Here is a 14,587-nt window from a genome sequence, read left to right as displayed (position 1 = left end):
AGAGCTGCAGGCAAGCTAGCTCTGGAAATGATAGAAAGGGGGCTATGAACAGCTGCTTCATTATTAGGTTCTGGGAGAGTTGTGAGCCAGTGAATAAGTTGTGGTCTCCTTGTCGTACTTTCCGTGTTTACCCTCTGGAAATTGGATAAAAAGCACTGAAGATTTGGTTGGAGATGGCACAAATGGCCAGAAAAATTGCTCAGTTTCTGCTCACCCCAGAAGCAGCACTTATAAAACACCCTTCAATTTCCTCCTTGTATGCTTGAGATGAGATTTGCAAGAGACTCTATTGGTGCCTTAATTCTGGAACTGCTTGGTTACCTTCTCAGGAAGAAACATGTGCCCCAACAAGCTGAGTCTGAAAGTGCTTGACTTCTATTAACACATAGCAGGGGTAACTATCCTGATGCCCTCTTAAATGTTTTTTGGACTCCCATTATCCCTATCCAACATGGCCAATGGTGAGGGATTTGAGGAGCTGTAGTCCAACAGTCTCTGGAGGCACCATGTTGGCTACGATTTATATATATACGTTTATGATAGTCAATAGATTTGCACTGTGGCTTTCATACAAAGAGAATCACTGGATCTCATGTTCAGCAGCCAGAGAAGGGAATTTTCTGCCCTTGCACAGATAAATTTGTAGAACCTCTACCTCTGGTCTGCATTGCCCTAATGTTTTTTTGTGTGTGTCTTCATTTTTTTTTACAGAATGGCTGCAGGGTGTCCAAGCTCTGATGATCCTTTCCATCATCTTCAGCGTATTGTCTTTGTTCCTGTTCTTCTGCCAGCTCTTCACTCTCACTAAGGGCGGACGGTTCTACCTTACTGGCATTTTCCAGATCCTTGCTGGTAAGTAAAGGGGAGTGGAATTGCATATCCTGGAACATTGCCACGGGAAATTGTCCAAGATGGAGCATTGGTTAATGATGGAAAGCAAGGGAGACTCCAGAATAGCAAAGTTAAGATGCAGAACATGAGTTTTTCTAACCTGTCATGTGCTCTGCATGTATATAGGATTATTCTTAAATTTCTTACACAACATTCTAAAAAAAGAAAGAAAGAAAGGGCAAGACAACTTAAAAGAATATAGGATATTTAATATTTTTTTTAAAATCATTTAGATGACAGCACAGCACATATAGCAATTGAATTTTAATAATTTAAATTATTAATAATTATGCTTACTATTGAAAAAGGCTGGTTACTATTGTAAGCAACAAGAATTCTCTGATTGTATTGAACAACATTATGCATGGTGTGAGGAAGGCGCCGTAACTGTCTACGTGCAGGTATACCTGCTCCCTGCCAGAGAGAATGCAGATCTTGCTGAAAAAGGGAACATTGTCTGGAAAAAACAATCTCAGAAAATTAGAATATTGTGAAAAGGTGCAGTAGCTATTCAATCCATAACACCTGCAATGGGTTCCTGAGCCTTTAAATGGTCTCTCAGTCTGGTTCAGTAGGAAGCACAATCATGGGGAAGGCTGCTGACCTGACAGTTGTACAGAAAGCCATCATTGAGACCCTTCATAAGGAGGGGAAAGCCTCAAAAGGTAATTGCAGAAGAAGTTGGATGTTCCCAAATTGCTGTATTGAAGCACATTAATGGAAAGTTATGCGGAAGGGGAAAGTGTGGAAGAAAAAGGTGCACAAGCAGCAGGGATGACCGCAGCCTGTAGAGGATTGTCAGGAAAACACCATTCAAACATGTTGGGGACTTTCACAAGGAGTGGACTGAGGCTGGAGTTAGTGCATCAAGAGCCACCACACACAGACGGATCCTGGAGATGGGCTTCAAATGTCGTATTCCTCTTGTCAAGCCACTCCTGAACAAGAAACAAGGTCAGAAGTGTCTTACCTGGGCTAAAGGAAAAAAACTGGTCTGTTGCTCAGTGGTCCCAAGCCTCTTTTCTGATGAGAGCAACTTTTACATCTCATTTGGAAACCAAGGACCCAGAGTCTGGAGGAAGAATGGGGAGGCACACAATGCCAGATGCTTGAAGTCCAGTGTGAAGTTTCCACAGTCTGTGTTGATTTGGGGAGCCATGTCATCAGCTGGTGTTCGTCCACTGTGCTTCATTAAGTCCAGGGTCAACACAGCCGTCTACCAGGAGATTTTGGAGCACTTCATGCTTCCTTCCGCAGACAAGCTTTATGGGGAGGCTGACTTCATTTTCCAGCAGGACTTGGCACCTGCCCACACTGCCAAAAGTACCAAAACCTGGTTCAATCCCATGGGATTACTATGCTTGATTGGCCAGCAAACTCACCTGACCTGAACCCCATAGAGAATCTACGGGGCATTGCCAAGAGAAAGATGAGAGACATGAGACTGGGCACTGCAGAAGAGCTGAAGACCGCTATTGAAGCATCTTGGTCTTCCATAATATCTCAGCAGTGCCACAGGCTGATATCATCCATGCCATGCCGCACTGAAGCAGTAATTGATGCAAAAAGGGCCCAAACCAAGTACTGAGTACATATGCATGCTTCTACTTCTCAGAGGTCCAATATTGCTCTATTTGCAATCCTTGTTTTGCTGATTTCATTTAATATTCTAATATTGTTAATTTGGGGTTTTCATCGGCTATATATGCCATAATATCACAATTATAACAAATAAAGGCTTGACATATCTCACTTTGCATGTCATGAGTCTATCTCACATATTAGTTTCACCTTTTAAGCTGAATTACTGAAATAAATAAACTTTTCCACGATATTCTAATTTTCGAGTTTCACCTGTAAACCGGAGCCTCTCCATCTTGAGACAAGTTATCAATAAACTTTGTGAAGATCAGACTGGAGCCTACATTTGTTGGGAACCATTCTGCAAAGAAACAGTAAAGATGTTTGTACCTTTAAGAACTGTTTCTGTGAGCTCTGGGCAGATTGGGTACAGCTGGTCATGACTACAAAAGGAGGAAAAGTTGCACTTTGAACTTTGCCTGCAGGGAGAAAACACCCACAAGCTTTGTTGTTTTTTCTTTTTGTAAGAAAACCTTTACTTGATTTGTTTTACACCGGTCTCGTGGTGTCATAGTTTCTGTCATCTGCCACCAGAGCGGGAAAAAACCAACATTAACTTCCCCCCAGAGGGGAAAAAAAACAACATTAACTACAGAGACAGTACGTTGACATGGATTCTCCATAAATCACTGGGTGGAAATTGGCACAGTCACTCTGACATTCGTCGAAGAAACTCCAGTTCTTCTTAGAACCCTCCAGTTTGCGAGTACAGCAAAAAATATGAAAAATCGCCCCATAATAAATGAAATTATGAATGAGGGTGCCCTTCTGAAGAGGTATCATTTAGAGATTGAAAACCTGGAGCAACACATAGATGATGTTTCATCACAATCCCAGCCGGCACAGATCCTTGAAGAGAAGAATTCTCTTCAATAGTCCCCAAACAGCTGGAGGGCCAAGTCTGGCCATCACTGTCCTAAGATAATCAGGACTGCCTTATGTACTGCCTTCTGCAATGACACCATCTCTTGGACTTGTTTTTGTGGCATACTTGCCAGCCACTTTCCCAGGGCCAAAGTACCATCAACCGCCATTCACCCACTCAGTCCGTATTTCTGACTGCTGTAGCGCCAGGCTTGAAAGGGAGCTGCTGTGTGCTTCTGAATAGTTCTTGTGTCGGCAGCTTCTCCTGTGCCTCATCTCACTGCACTTCAGCCTAGCATTGGGTGAGCATTCCACACCCTGGCTCCGAGAGAGAGAGAGAGAGAGAGAGAGAGAGAGAGAGAGAGAGAGAGTCTGTTTAAGAGCCTCCAGAGTGGGAGCTGTTTTGGCTTGTGCTCAGATTAATTTGCATTCCTCCGAAAAGGTTTGCTTTTTCAAAGTCAGGGTTGCATTTCCTCATAACATTCCTGGGGCTTTATGGACATTAATCCATACCTTGTATATACCGTTGCTGGTAGCTGTGAAGATTTAGGAGCCTCAGCAGCCAGCATAAAGATTGCTCCTGTTCGTGTTTTTCCTGATTCTCTCCAGCCAATTCAGTGTGAGCAATTGGAACCTCTGTTTCTGTTGGGTGGAGCATTTGGAAGCCAGCCCTGCTCTCCAGTCCATGAGAAAGCATTTCCCAAGCCGTCAATCACTTTCTTTGCAGATGATCTTGCCCCCAAGGCAACCTTCCTTCCTGTGACTCAGCCCTGTGCTGCTTATAAACTGCAGTTTAAATATGCCTGGTTTTAATGTGTAACTTTCCAGCATCTTTGGAAGGAGCAGGGTGCTGATCACAGGGAACTGTCTGGGTAATATTAGGTGTACTTCTGTTCTTTGTGTGGGTCTTTCAGCGAGAAGGATCCTGAGGTTCATCTAGTCCACCCACCTGCAATGCAGGAATATGCAGCTGATCAAACTTGCAACCTTGGCATTATAAACACCATGCTCTAACCAAGTGAAATATCCAGGAAATGCAATTAAAACTGAACTCAGTCTCAGAGTACATGATGGTTACACAGTATTGTAACTAGAAAACAAAATCTGAGTTTTGAGCATATGCTTTCATAATAGGTTTATCATGCCAAATTCAGTAACTTTCATGCAGATTTTTTTTTTTTTTACTTTTACAATGACCGATTGATGCCATCAGCATTTGAATACAGTATGTTATGAATCTGTATCAAATCTGAAGGGGTTTTTTCCCCCCCTGCAGAGACATGCAGAAGTAGATCAGATTACAAGATCCATTTGTGTGCATGGCAGATACTGATTTTCAAAATAACACTTGTGTTTGGGTTCCTAGTTCTATACTTTGAATGCAAACGTTCCATAGCACCAGGTTTCAGTCATACAAAACTTATCCTGGTGTTTCCAGTGGCTCAAATATGTTGCTTTGAAGTTTTTTCCAATGCTCAAAGTTGGAGGCTGGGGGAATTATTTGGAATGGCTAAATTTTATGTTAGGCCCAAATCAATTGACCGGTGCCATCTTCCTCTCCTATCCTATAGGATAGTGCTTCCAACTTCTTCTGCGTGTGCCCTCCTTTTGCTAGAGATGCAAATGAGCGCTGGAATTTCAGCTCTATTCTGGTTCAGAGATGAACCCAGTGGCCTTTGCTCCCCCCGGTGGGTGTTCGCCCATGGAGATTGCATCAGATAACTGTCTCTAGGAACGGACTTTCCATTTACTTTTGCAAGATGGGAACAGAAGACATTTGCATTAATTCCCTACCCCTTTAAGTGCCTTCTCTCTCCACCCACCCTCCACACTTGTTGGAGGTCCAGTGAAGAAATTTGGTTACTTCAAGCAGAAACAAAATCACCACCATCTCCTCCTCCTCCTTCCCAGCTCTTCCCATGCACAATCCACACTCTCTTGTCTAGTGCCAGTAGGTGATTTGTGGCACGACTGCTCTGCTCTTTTTTCCACCCCATCCCACCCAAAGTGAGAGACAATTGCTTATGCTCCCAGTCCATGGGCTGGTGGCTGTGGCTGTGGGTGTCCTCTTGATGGCCCAGAGAATGGGAGCTGCATCAGCAGCTTCTGAATTCAACACATTCCCACTCCTGCACTTTTGTGCAAACAAAGGGGGCAGTGTGGAGGGAAAGAACAGCTCAAATATCACTGTGGTTAGGTGTAGGTGGTCCTGAGGTCACAGGGCTTTGGAACAGAGACTACTCTGGTGGCACATTGAGCAGGTTGTGGAATTGCTGGGAGCAATGAAAAGGCCTTGTTCTGGGCACTGAATAGAAGAGCCATTGTGCAATCCTGGCAGTCGCCGGTGCTGAGCTTTTCAGGAGGAGGGAGGAAATAGTTCTAGAGCTGGTATTGCTGAGGTGGCAATACAAAGATGCTGAACTTAGAGGCATTAGTGCAGGAAGGGGGCCTGGTTTGACCTGCTCACGCTTTGATCACAGGGGCTTAGGGCATTGGAGGCAGCAGAGTGGGGAAAAAGAAGACAAACTTCTGCTTTAATTATTAGCAGCAAGGCAGGATTAATTATTCCCTAGTACATTATAGAGTAGGGCCTCAGCCAGACCATCGTACCTGTTGAAATGCAATGGAGCAGTCCTTCGTAGGAAGAGAGGGCTGATCCAATTTCCTTGATTGGGCATTGCAGACTCCTCCAGCTCAAAAAAGAGGATTGGTGGCCATTTTTTTTTCATTTAAGAGGAACTTTTAAGGTGGCAGTTACTAGCTCAGTGTAATAGGAAAACTTAGGTACTGTATACCACAGTAAATCCAAGATGTGGTGTTTCTGGAGATAGAAGGATAGGCTGATCCTGCATGAATTTAATTCTCTTCTCAAAGCGGATTAAAAACAAACAAAACTAAGGTCCTTATATTGAAGAATACAAAACTGCAAAAGAAAGTGAGGCTCTTCTTGGCAGACACCTGTGTGATCCTGCTCTCAAAGTCTCTTTCCTTATTGGGTTTCTCTTCCTCAACAGGGAGATCTGTTGAAAGCCAGAAGAGCATGTGCGCACATGCGCACATACTCAAGCACTCGCCCAGTTGGCCCTTAGGGGCAAAATGGCTGCTCACACCTGCTTGCAGCCTGAAATTTCTTGACAATTGGGCCAAAGGCCTGCCTAGTCTGGTATCCTATTCTCACAGTAGCAAACCAGGTGTCTTGAGGTGCTCCTAAGCAGGGTATGAGCACAACAGCTCTTTCCCCAGCCACTGGCATTCGGAGGCGTATCTTGTCAAGGTCTGTGGCGAGCAGACATTGAGAGCCTTGTCCTCCATGAATTTGTTTAAAGGCCCCCAAGCTGATGGCTCTTGTTAAATATTGTAGTAGGGAAGTCCAGAAGGAGTTAGGTGGGGAAGGAGAGATGTTCATTATAACAGACACACCCCAGCTTGATCTTCCATGTTGGACCTGGATTGGCTTGCTTACATTCTTTGCTGACTTCTCTTTCGCAGGTCTATGCGTGATGTCCGGGGCCACCATCTTCACAGCGAGACATACAGATTGGCATCCCCCTGTAGACAGCCTCTCCTTTGGCTTCTCGTACATCCTGGCCTGGGTGGCCTTCCCGCTGGCCGTCATTAGTGGGGTGATCTACGTCATCCTGAGGAAGCGCGAATGATGTGTCGAGGGCGGCCGCTGAGACTACAGCACTCAGGACAAGGGGGCCTTGATGAGTTAGGAAATGGAAACAAACAAATAAAAAGGAAGTTAACCAAAACAATATCAACAAGGAAAAGAAACCAAACCAAACTGAAAGAAGGGTTACTGTGTTCATTGAAGATGTATATAGTATCTATGGTTTAAAAAAACCTATTTATAACACTTTTTACATATATGTACATAGTACTGTTTGCTTTTGTTTGTTTGACCTGCCGCCATGTTTAAAGCCTAAAGAAAGTGCCTAAGGACTCTTTAACTCCTAACAGCATAATCAGAGTGCCGCTCCCCCTCCCCTCTTGCTGTGGAAGCAAATGGATCCCTCCTCCATAGCTCTCCACTTCCAATCCCCAAGCCACATGACAAGTCGAGAGCCATCAGCTTGGCCCTCAGACAGGTGTGATATGCCGCCCACTGCACTGATGTTTGCTTATGCCCCTCATATGCTCACATTAACTAAAAGATGGGTTGCAGTGGCCACGTAGAGGGCAGGGAGGGGAGGAGAATGTCAATGATGAGGAAGGCATGGCTGGGCAAGCCCAGCTTTGGAACCCCTTGGGATGCTAGTCAAGAGGTGGTGTCGTATGTGAAGTATAGTCCCACCAATGCAACCAGAAGCTGCATAATATCACCACCTTGCCCACCCCCCTCTTCGTAGGACAACTGGAGCTCCTGGGAGCACAGAAATGTCGCCAGTCCTTCATAAATCCCTCTTGGAAAAGGAGGTCTCTAGAGCTAGTGCTCCTTTCCATATGTTAAATCAGGTCCTTTTCTCCGTACTTTGAGATGGCCAAGATGAGCACCGATGCTAAGAAGAAGAAACATTGGAGGAGACACGGGACAAAAAAGAAGTCCGTCATGTTGGTTTGTAACTAGCCATGGGTGTGTCGCCCCGCCCCCCCCCAACCTTGTCCGTTGTGGGACAATAGGCAGAAAGAATAAGCTAAAGTAGGGGAAAGCAAGGAACCCTTCTAAGTTCCAGACCCCCACCCCACCCCACCCCTCTCCTCTCCATAACCCCTTTTACAAAATTGAATACCAAATCTGTGAAATGGTGCTATCTATTTACCATTCCTTATATCGCTAAGCCATTTAACCTTACTCACTGGAAAGTCAGATAACGATTTTGAGATAAACCAAGGAATAGGAATGATAAATAATTCTTGTGTAATATATACAGCCTGTAACTGCTTTTGTACTTAGGAAAGTTGCTATCATCATTATTATTACTATTATTATTTTTTAATAAAGCATTTATAACCAAGGTATTTCTCTCCCCCCCCCCCCACACTCCTTTTACTTCATGGTCGGGAGGGAAGTAAGTAAACCTTCTAGCCCCTTGAGGATCCCTCCCTTCTTCCAGCTCCTCTGTAACCCTTTTCTGTGTCCCCCCCAAAAAAAAAGTGTGTCTGGCAATGAACTGTATTGGCAGCCGTGTGTAGATGTGTAAGCGGTGCCTTTTGATGCTAAGACTCCAGACATTATTATATGATTATTTTGCTTTGCTTTTCTGATTTTATACCAACTTGTGTGGACTAAGAAGCAACAAAATAAAAGTCAGAATAACTCACATGCTTTGGCCTTTGGTTGTATATCTTTGGGGAGGACGCAGGTATATGTGGTTAGAACAATAAGATGCTGTATGTATTTATTTAAGGCAGGGGTAACCAACGTGGTACCCTCCAAACGATGGCCTAGAAATCCCATGGTCAATCATCAGGAATGATGAAAATGGGCATCTAGCAAAATCTGAAGGTACCTGTTGGTTACCCCCATTTGGGGCTAGCATATCCATTAGCTGCCTGCAATGAATCATTCCATAGGAAAATCTCTCTCTCTAACCCATTGCATTCCCCAACACTGAAGACAAGCAATAAGCCAGGTAGAAGAGATACACAAGGTAGACATTTCAGGGCTGCTTATAGTATGACCTCTTTTCCTTCCCTATGGGATGATTCTCTTGTCCATGGGTAGGCAGACTAAGGCCTGGAGGGCCAGATCCAGCCCAGTTGCTTCTAAATCCGGTGTGTTTTTACATGAGTAGAATGTGCATCTCTGGGTTATTTGTGGGGCATAGGAATTCGTTCATTTTTATTTTTATTTTCAAAATATAGTCCAACCCCCCCCCCCCCCAAGATCTGAGGGACAGTGAACCAGCCCTGTGCTGAAAAAGTTTGCTGTAACCCTTTGTATTCTGAGTTATAGCCTAAAGATGACTGTAGTCGTTTTGCTTTGTGATGCTGGATCTTAATGGGAAATTGATATGGCCGCTGAAGCAGGCTACCTCTCTGGGGGGTGTTGGGGGCCAAGAGGTCATGACTTAAATCCCACATGGGGTTGGTTGGGCTCCTCCTACATCTTTGTGAACCAGGCTGCCTGGGTGGAGTTTGGTCAATAAAACTGGTGATGCTCCACTCACTGTTTTTGTGCTTAAATTGGGACAGCTGACTTAAGAGGCCAAAATGGAAAGAACATTGCCTCACCAAAACACCAGCACTTTCACCACTCAGGCTCTCTTACAATCTGCTGTGGTACAGGTGGCATGGAACACTTTGAGATGGATTTTTTTTTTAGGGGGTGTGTGCTAGACGAACAGTCTCCATTTGGCCTTTGGCCTTTCTGTTGCCCTCACACTGGCTGAGGCTGATGGGAGCTCAACATATCTGGAGTTAATTGGTTGGGGCAAGTTGGATTTCAGCTTTGACGTTCCAAGTGGCTGGTTGGCATTACAATGTTATAAGGCAGTCAGAAAAAGTAAGCATGTACTCAATATCACATGGGCAGAAAAAAGGTTAACAGCTTGTATGAGGAACGTTTGGCCTTCCAGATATTACTGAACTATACCGTAACTCCTGTCAGCCCCTGGCAAGTTATGAGTCAAATACTGGAGATTCAACATGTCATTGGGTTTTGAAACATCTGCTAATGGATTGGGCAAAGAATGATTTCCCCACAATGCACTCAAATTGCTCTTTAAATCTTGGCTGAACTTGGAATTCCTGAAACTATCTTTCTTCCTCATAATCTCTGCCCTACATGCACAGTCCTGGAAATTATAGAGCCTCATGCATTTGAGGGAAGCTTTTCAAATGCTCCCTTTTCATTCAGAAATGTTTGATCTGTGAATTTCCACAGAGGAAAAGCTTGGCTGATATTCAATACACCTTTTGCAGGCACTAGACTGGATTACAGACATTGCTACACTGAAGAAAATTGTGCTTGGTGTCTCAGAGAAAAAGCATGTTTATGCTTGAGCAAAAAGCAAACAAACCCCTTTATGCTTGGCCATAGCAGTTTAGCAACTCTAAGTCTTTATTTATCAATGGGAAAGATGGTGAAACTTTGCCACCTCGTGGTGAAAGGTGGCACTACCAGCAATTGCTCTTCCAGATGTAATTTGAAATGGGAAGAAAGGATATGGGCTTTGCTTTTGAGCTTTTAAACATTACAATAGTTTTGTTTTTAATGCATATTTTGGGGGGGAGCTATAAGACCACAGGGAAATGGCTTAAGCTTTCTGGAAATATGAATCCACTCCTTTACAGACTTTGGTCTTTCAAATTTCAGCAGTGCCCTGCACAACACCAATATTCAGGGCCTCTGCCTCTCGCCTTATGTTCTGCTCAGTTCACTATGTGTCATAGTTGCAATGCCCTGCAGTGCTCCCTAGGCCTGGCACCCAGTGTGGCACAACCAATTGCACTGCCCTAAATCTGCTTCTGCCAACAAAATGCCCACGGGAAGCTCACATGCTATTTAAATAAGAGAAGCAGGGCAAGAGCAGTCCTATGAAGTCCAAGAAAACAGCAGCATGATTAATGAACAGAGTCAAGGAAGCTATTAGAGGCAAGTAAGCTTCATTCAGAAAATGGAGCTCTTGCCCAAATGGGAACAACAAGGAACACAATGTTGGCACAAGAAAAGCAAGTGGATGCCGAGGGACGTGAAAATAATATGAGCAGTGTATCTCTGAAAACATTTAGATGAACCATAAAAATATATTTAAACATATGAGAAAGGAAACCAATTGGGGAGGTGATTGGACAAGAGAGTTAAAGGTGTGCTATAGAAGGATAAGAAGATTGCAGGGAAGTTTTATGAACTCTTTTTGCACCTGTCTTCATGATGTAAGATGTAACAACTTTAACTTCACATATACATTGATTTGTATCTCTCATGTCATCATCTGCTGGGCAGCAGAGTGGGGTTAAACCCTGTGTTGGCTGTGTGCACCTGTTCCTAGCAAGGAACAGGGATGCACCGTCAGACTGAGCAGGATTCAAACTCTGATCTCCTTTGGAGCTGGGAAGACACAGAGAGGCCCAACTTGCTCTTTGTGTTGCAAGCAAAGCTATGGCTTTGCAAGAGGGAGGGAGGGCTGGAAACCAAATAGGGGAGCAAGATCTGTTGGAGCAATAAAACTGCAGACACTTCGGTCTTATGCTCAGCCTGTGTAAATAAAGCTATATATCCAAAAGACACCACAGCCTCCGATGGGCTTCATTCTGAGGAAGCCCAATCCAAGGTATGTGCTCACACCCCTTAAATCTCTCACCCCTTGGAGACTGGGGTTCACGGGATACTATCTGCTTTATCCACATCGTGCATGCACATCTATCCTGCACCCCTCTTTAATCACCTTTTCTCCAAACTGAAAAGCCCCATTAGGGCTGTCCACTCAAGTGTACAGTGGTACCTCGGGTCACATACACTTCAGGTTACAGACTCCGCTAACCCAGAAATAGTACCTTGGGTTAAGAACTTTGCTTCAGGATGAGAACAGAAATTGCGCAGCTGCGGCGCGGCGGCAGCAGGAGCTAAAGTGGTGCTTCAGGTTAAGAACAGTTTCAGGTTAAGAAGGGACCTCTGGAATGAACTAAGTACGTAACCAGAGGTACCACTGTACTCAGTCTTTATGGCCACATTTCCACACACATCCCATATTCACCTCACTACTTTAAAAAAGTATGCCACTCCTATTTTTGGCTGGCGGGAAAAAGATTGCTACGAAGTGGAGCGTCTATGAAACGCCAACAGTGAAAATGTGGTTGGTTAAAATGTGGAATAACATAGAAAGGTTGCAGAGTACATTCAGTTGCAGGGAAAACCCTCAAATTCTATGATAATTGGGTATTGTTTATAAACCTTATGGGAAATAGATATGGATTAGATATCAACTGTGATAACACATTCCAACTAACTTGGAACGGTATTGAGTTATAATGATGATTAATAATTGTATTTAGAAACTTGGCCTACATTACACTTTATTATATTTACGCTATCATTTAATGTACTTGATTGTATTTGGTGCTATTGATTGGTACTAACCTAGAATTAATCAGAATAAGGAAATATGAATATGGAATAATATTGGGTAAGCAAGAAGGGTGGCCAGGTTTCTGAATATTGAGTTGATTGTGGAGATGTTAACAGCTGCTCTGTATATACCAGGTCAGATTAACTGAACTCTCCTTTTTGACTACAGTTCTGGACTGAAAATAAGGGTAATTATATGTATATATGCACACATACCTTCACATACATTGCACTGTCCCTGCAATTTCTTCCCCTAATTTCCTGGTGAGGCCACCAGACACTTGAACAGATCTTGCCATGTGCAGGCAGATCTGAGGCAACTACGTTTGGAACCCAAGGAACCTCAATGCACTCCCATGATGGCTAAATTATAGCAAAACTGCCTAGGAAAGCAGCCGGATAGGAAAACAGCATCAATATGTTGAGAAACAATCCACAGAGGAAGAAAGAGACCTATTGGAGGAAAATATTTAATGCATGCTGCGTCCTAAAAGTAATTAGTTTAACAACTCCTTCCTGCACTCGACAATAAACCCTTTTGCAAAACGTTTTGAGAAAATACCTTTGTCTTTCATTTACCACCTTATGAATGCCAACATATAATTGCAATGCTCTGTGTTTGTTTAATTTCATTTTTGTTGCATGTGTACCTCAACAACAGTACTTCCTTGTTTGGCCACATGGTGGCAAGATTTAGCTGGGTGTAGACACATATGGAAGGCACTGTAATTGAATTACTATTTCTTTGACTCTGAAGACTTCCCAGTGGATGTGAAAGGAGTGACAGCAGCAAATGCTTTGTAGTGTGTGTGTGTGTGTGTGTGTGTGTGTGTGTGTGTTTTGCTGTCTGTGCTGCCAAATACAGCAGTTATTTCCAAGGATATCAGGACAATAGGAATGAGGAGGTGAAGGGGAACCAAAACAGTTTTATTAACAAACCACAGGCATACAAAGCATAAAATAAAACATACCTGACAGGGGCTACCCAATCTCCCCTTCAGCTGCCCAGAGCCCCAGGTAGAGCAGCAGGTGAAAGACCCTGACCGTAGGTCTCCCAGCATCAGGTCCTTTGATCTGGGCAGAAGTTCCCCGGGCCCCTCCCACCTATGGCTTTTATAACCTGCCTTGATGTAATCAAGTGCACCTGGCATTACTCATGATTAATACAGAGTGACTGAGAGTCTCCCACTACCTGCATCCGGCATCCAGCCAGCACTTGCAACAAAGAAGAACCCAATAAACCCCAGACAGGTGTGTGTGAAACACAAGAATCCAGCAGACCTCAAACCGGGGATGTTAAAGGGAAAGCGACATGCCACCTAACTCCTCGAAATACAATTGTCTTCCACATTTCCACTACACTGTCACAAAGAAATAAGGTGAGCAAAAGCCTGAATGAGGCAACAGAAGGCCTTTTTCTGTCAGCAGTGTATCCAGAAATGAATGTGTTTAGGAATAGTTCTCAGATTATAAGATGTTCCCCACTACAGTGGTGCCCCGCAAGACGAACGCCTCGCAAGACGGAAAACCCGCTAGACGAAAGGGTTTTCCGTTTTGGAGGCGCTTCGCAAAACGAATTTCCCTATGGGCTTGCTTTGCAAGATGAAAATGTCTTGCGAGTTCCTGCAGGTTCCCCCCCCTTTTCTAAGCAGCTAAGCCGCTTATCAGCTGATCCGCTAAGCTGATAAACCACTAAAAGCCTCTAAAAGCCGCTAAACCGCTAATAGCGCTAATCCGCTAAGCTGTCAATGGGCTTGCTTCGCAAGACGAAAAAACCGCTATACGAAGAGCCTCACGGAACAGATTAATTTCGTCTTGCGAGGCACCACTGTTTTTATGGCTTTGTTCTTATGTTCTTAACATGGGAAAAGCCTTATTTAGAGTGGAACCATTGGCCAATCTAACTCAGTGGGTATGTTTAGCCTGGAAAAAAGGAGACTGAGAAGAGATATGATGGCCATCTTCAAATATCTCAAGGGCTGTCACGTGGAAGAGGAAACAAGCTTGTTTTCTCCTGCTCTGGAGGGTAGGACCCGAACCAACAGCTTACAAGAAAGGAGATTCTGACAAAATATCAGGGGGAACTTTCTGACAGTAGGAGCTGTTCGACAGTGGAACAGACTCCTTCTGGAGGTTGTGGACTCTCCTTCATTGGATGTTTTCAAGCAGAGGTTGGGT

The 14,587-nt window shown here is 44.0% G+C and overlaps 1 protein-coding gene across 2 annotated transcripts in view; it reads left to right on the top strand.

Moving 5' to 3' along the window:
• PMP22 (peripheral myelin protein 22) overlaps positions 1 to 8,662 on the top strand; it is a 31,123-nt gene extending 22,461 nt beyond the window's left edge. For both annotated transcript variants that reach the window (XM_083725942.1, XM_083725941.1), the window contains exons 4-5: positions 712 to 852; positions 6,886 to 8,662. In XM_083725942.1, coding sequence (XP_083582068.1) covers positions 712 to 852; positions 6,886 to 7,052 — 308 coding nt within the window. In that variant the 3' untranslated portion in view covers positions 7,053 to 8,662. The remainder of the gene's footprint in view (positions 1 to 711; positions 853 to 6,885) is intronic.
• Positions 8,663 to 14,587: the final 5,925 nt, after the last annotated feature.

Source organism: Podarcis gaigeae (assembly GCF_964106915.1).
Source record: "Podarcis gaigeae genome assembly, chromosome: 2".
NCBI classification, from domain to species: domain Eukaryota; kingdom Metazoa; phylum Chordata; class Lepidosauria; order Squamata; family Lacertidae; genus Podarcis; species Podarcis gaigeae.
Note: the sequence above shows the minus strand (reverse complement) of the source record. Positions and strands in the feature narration are given on the sequence as shown.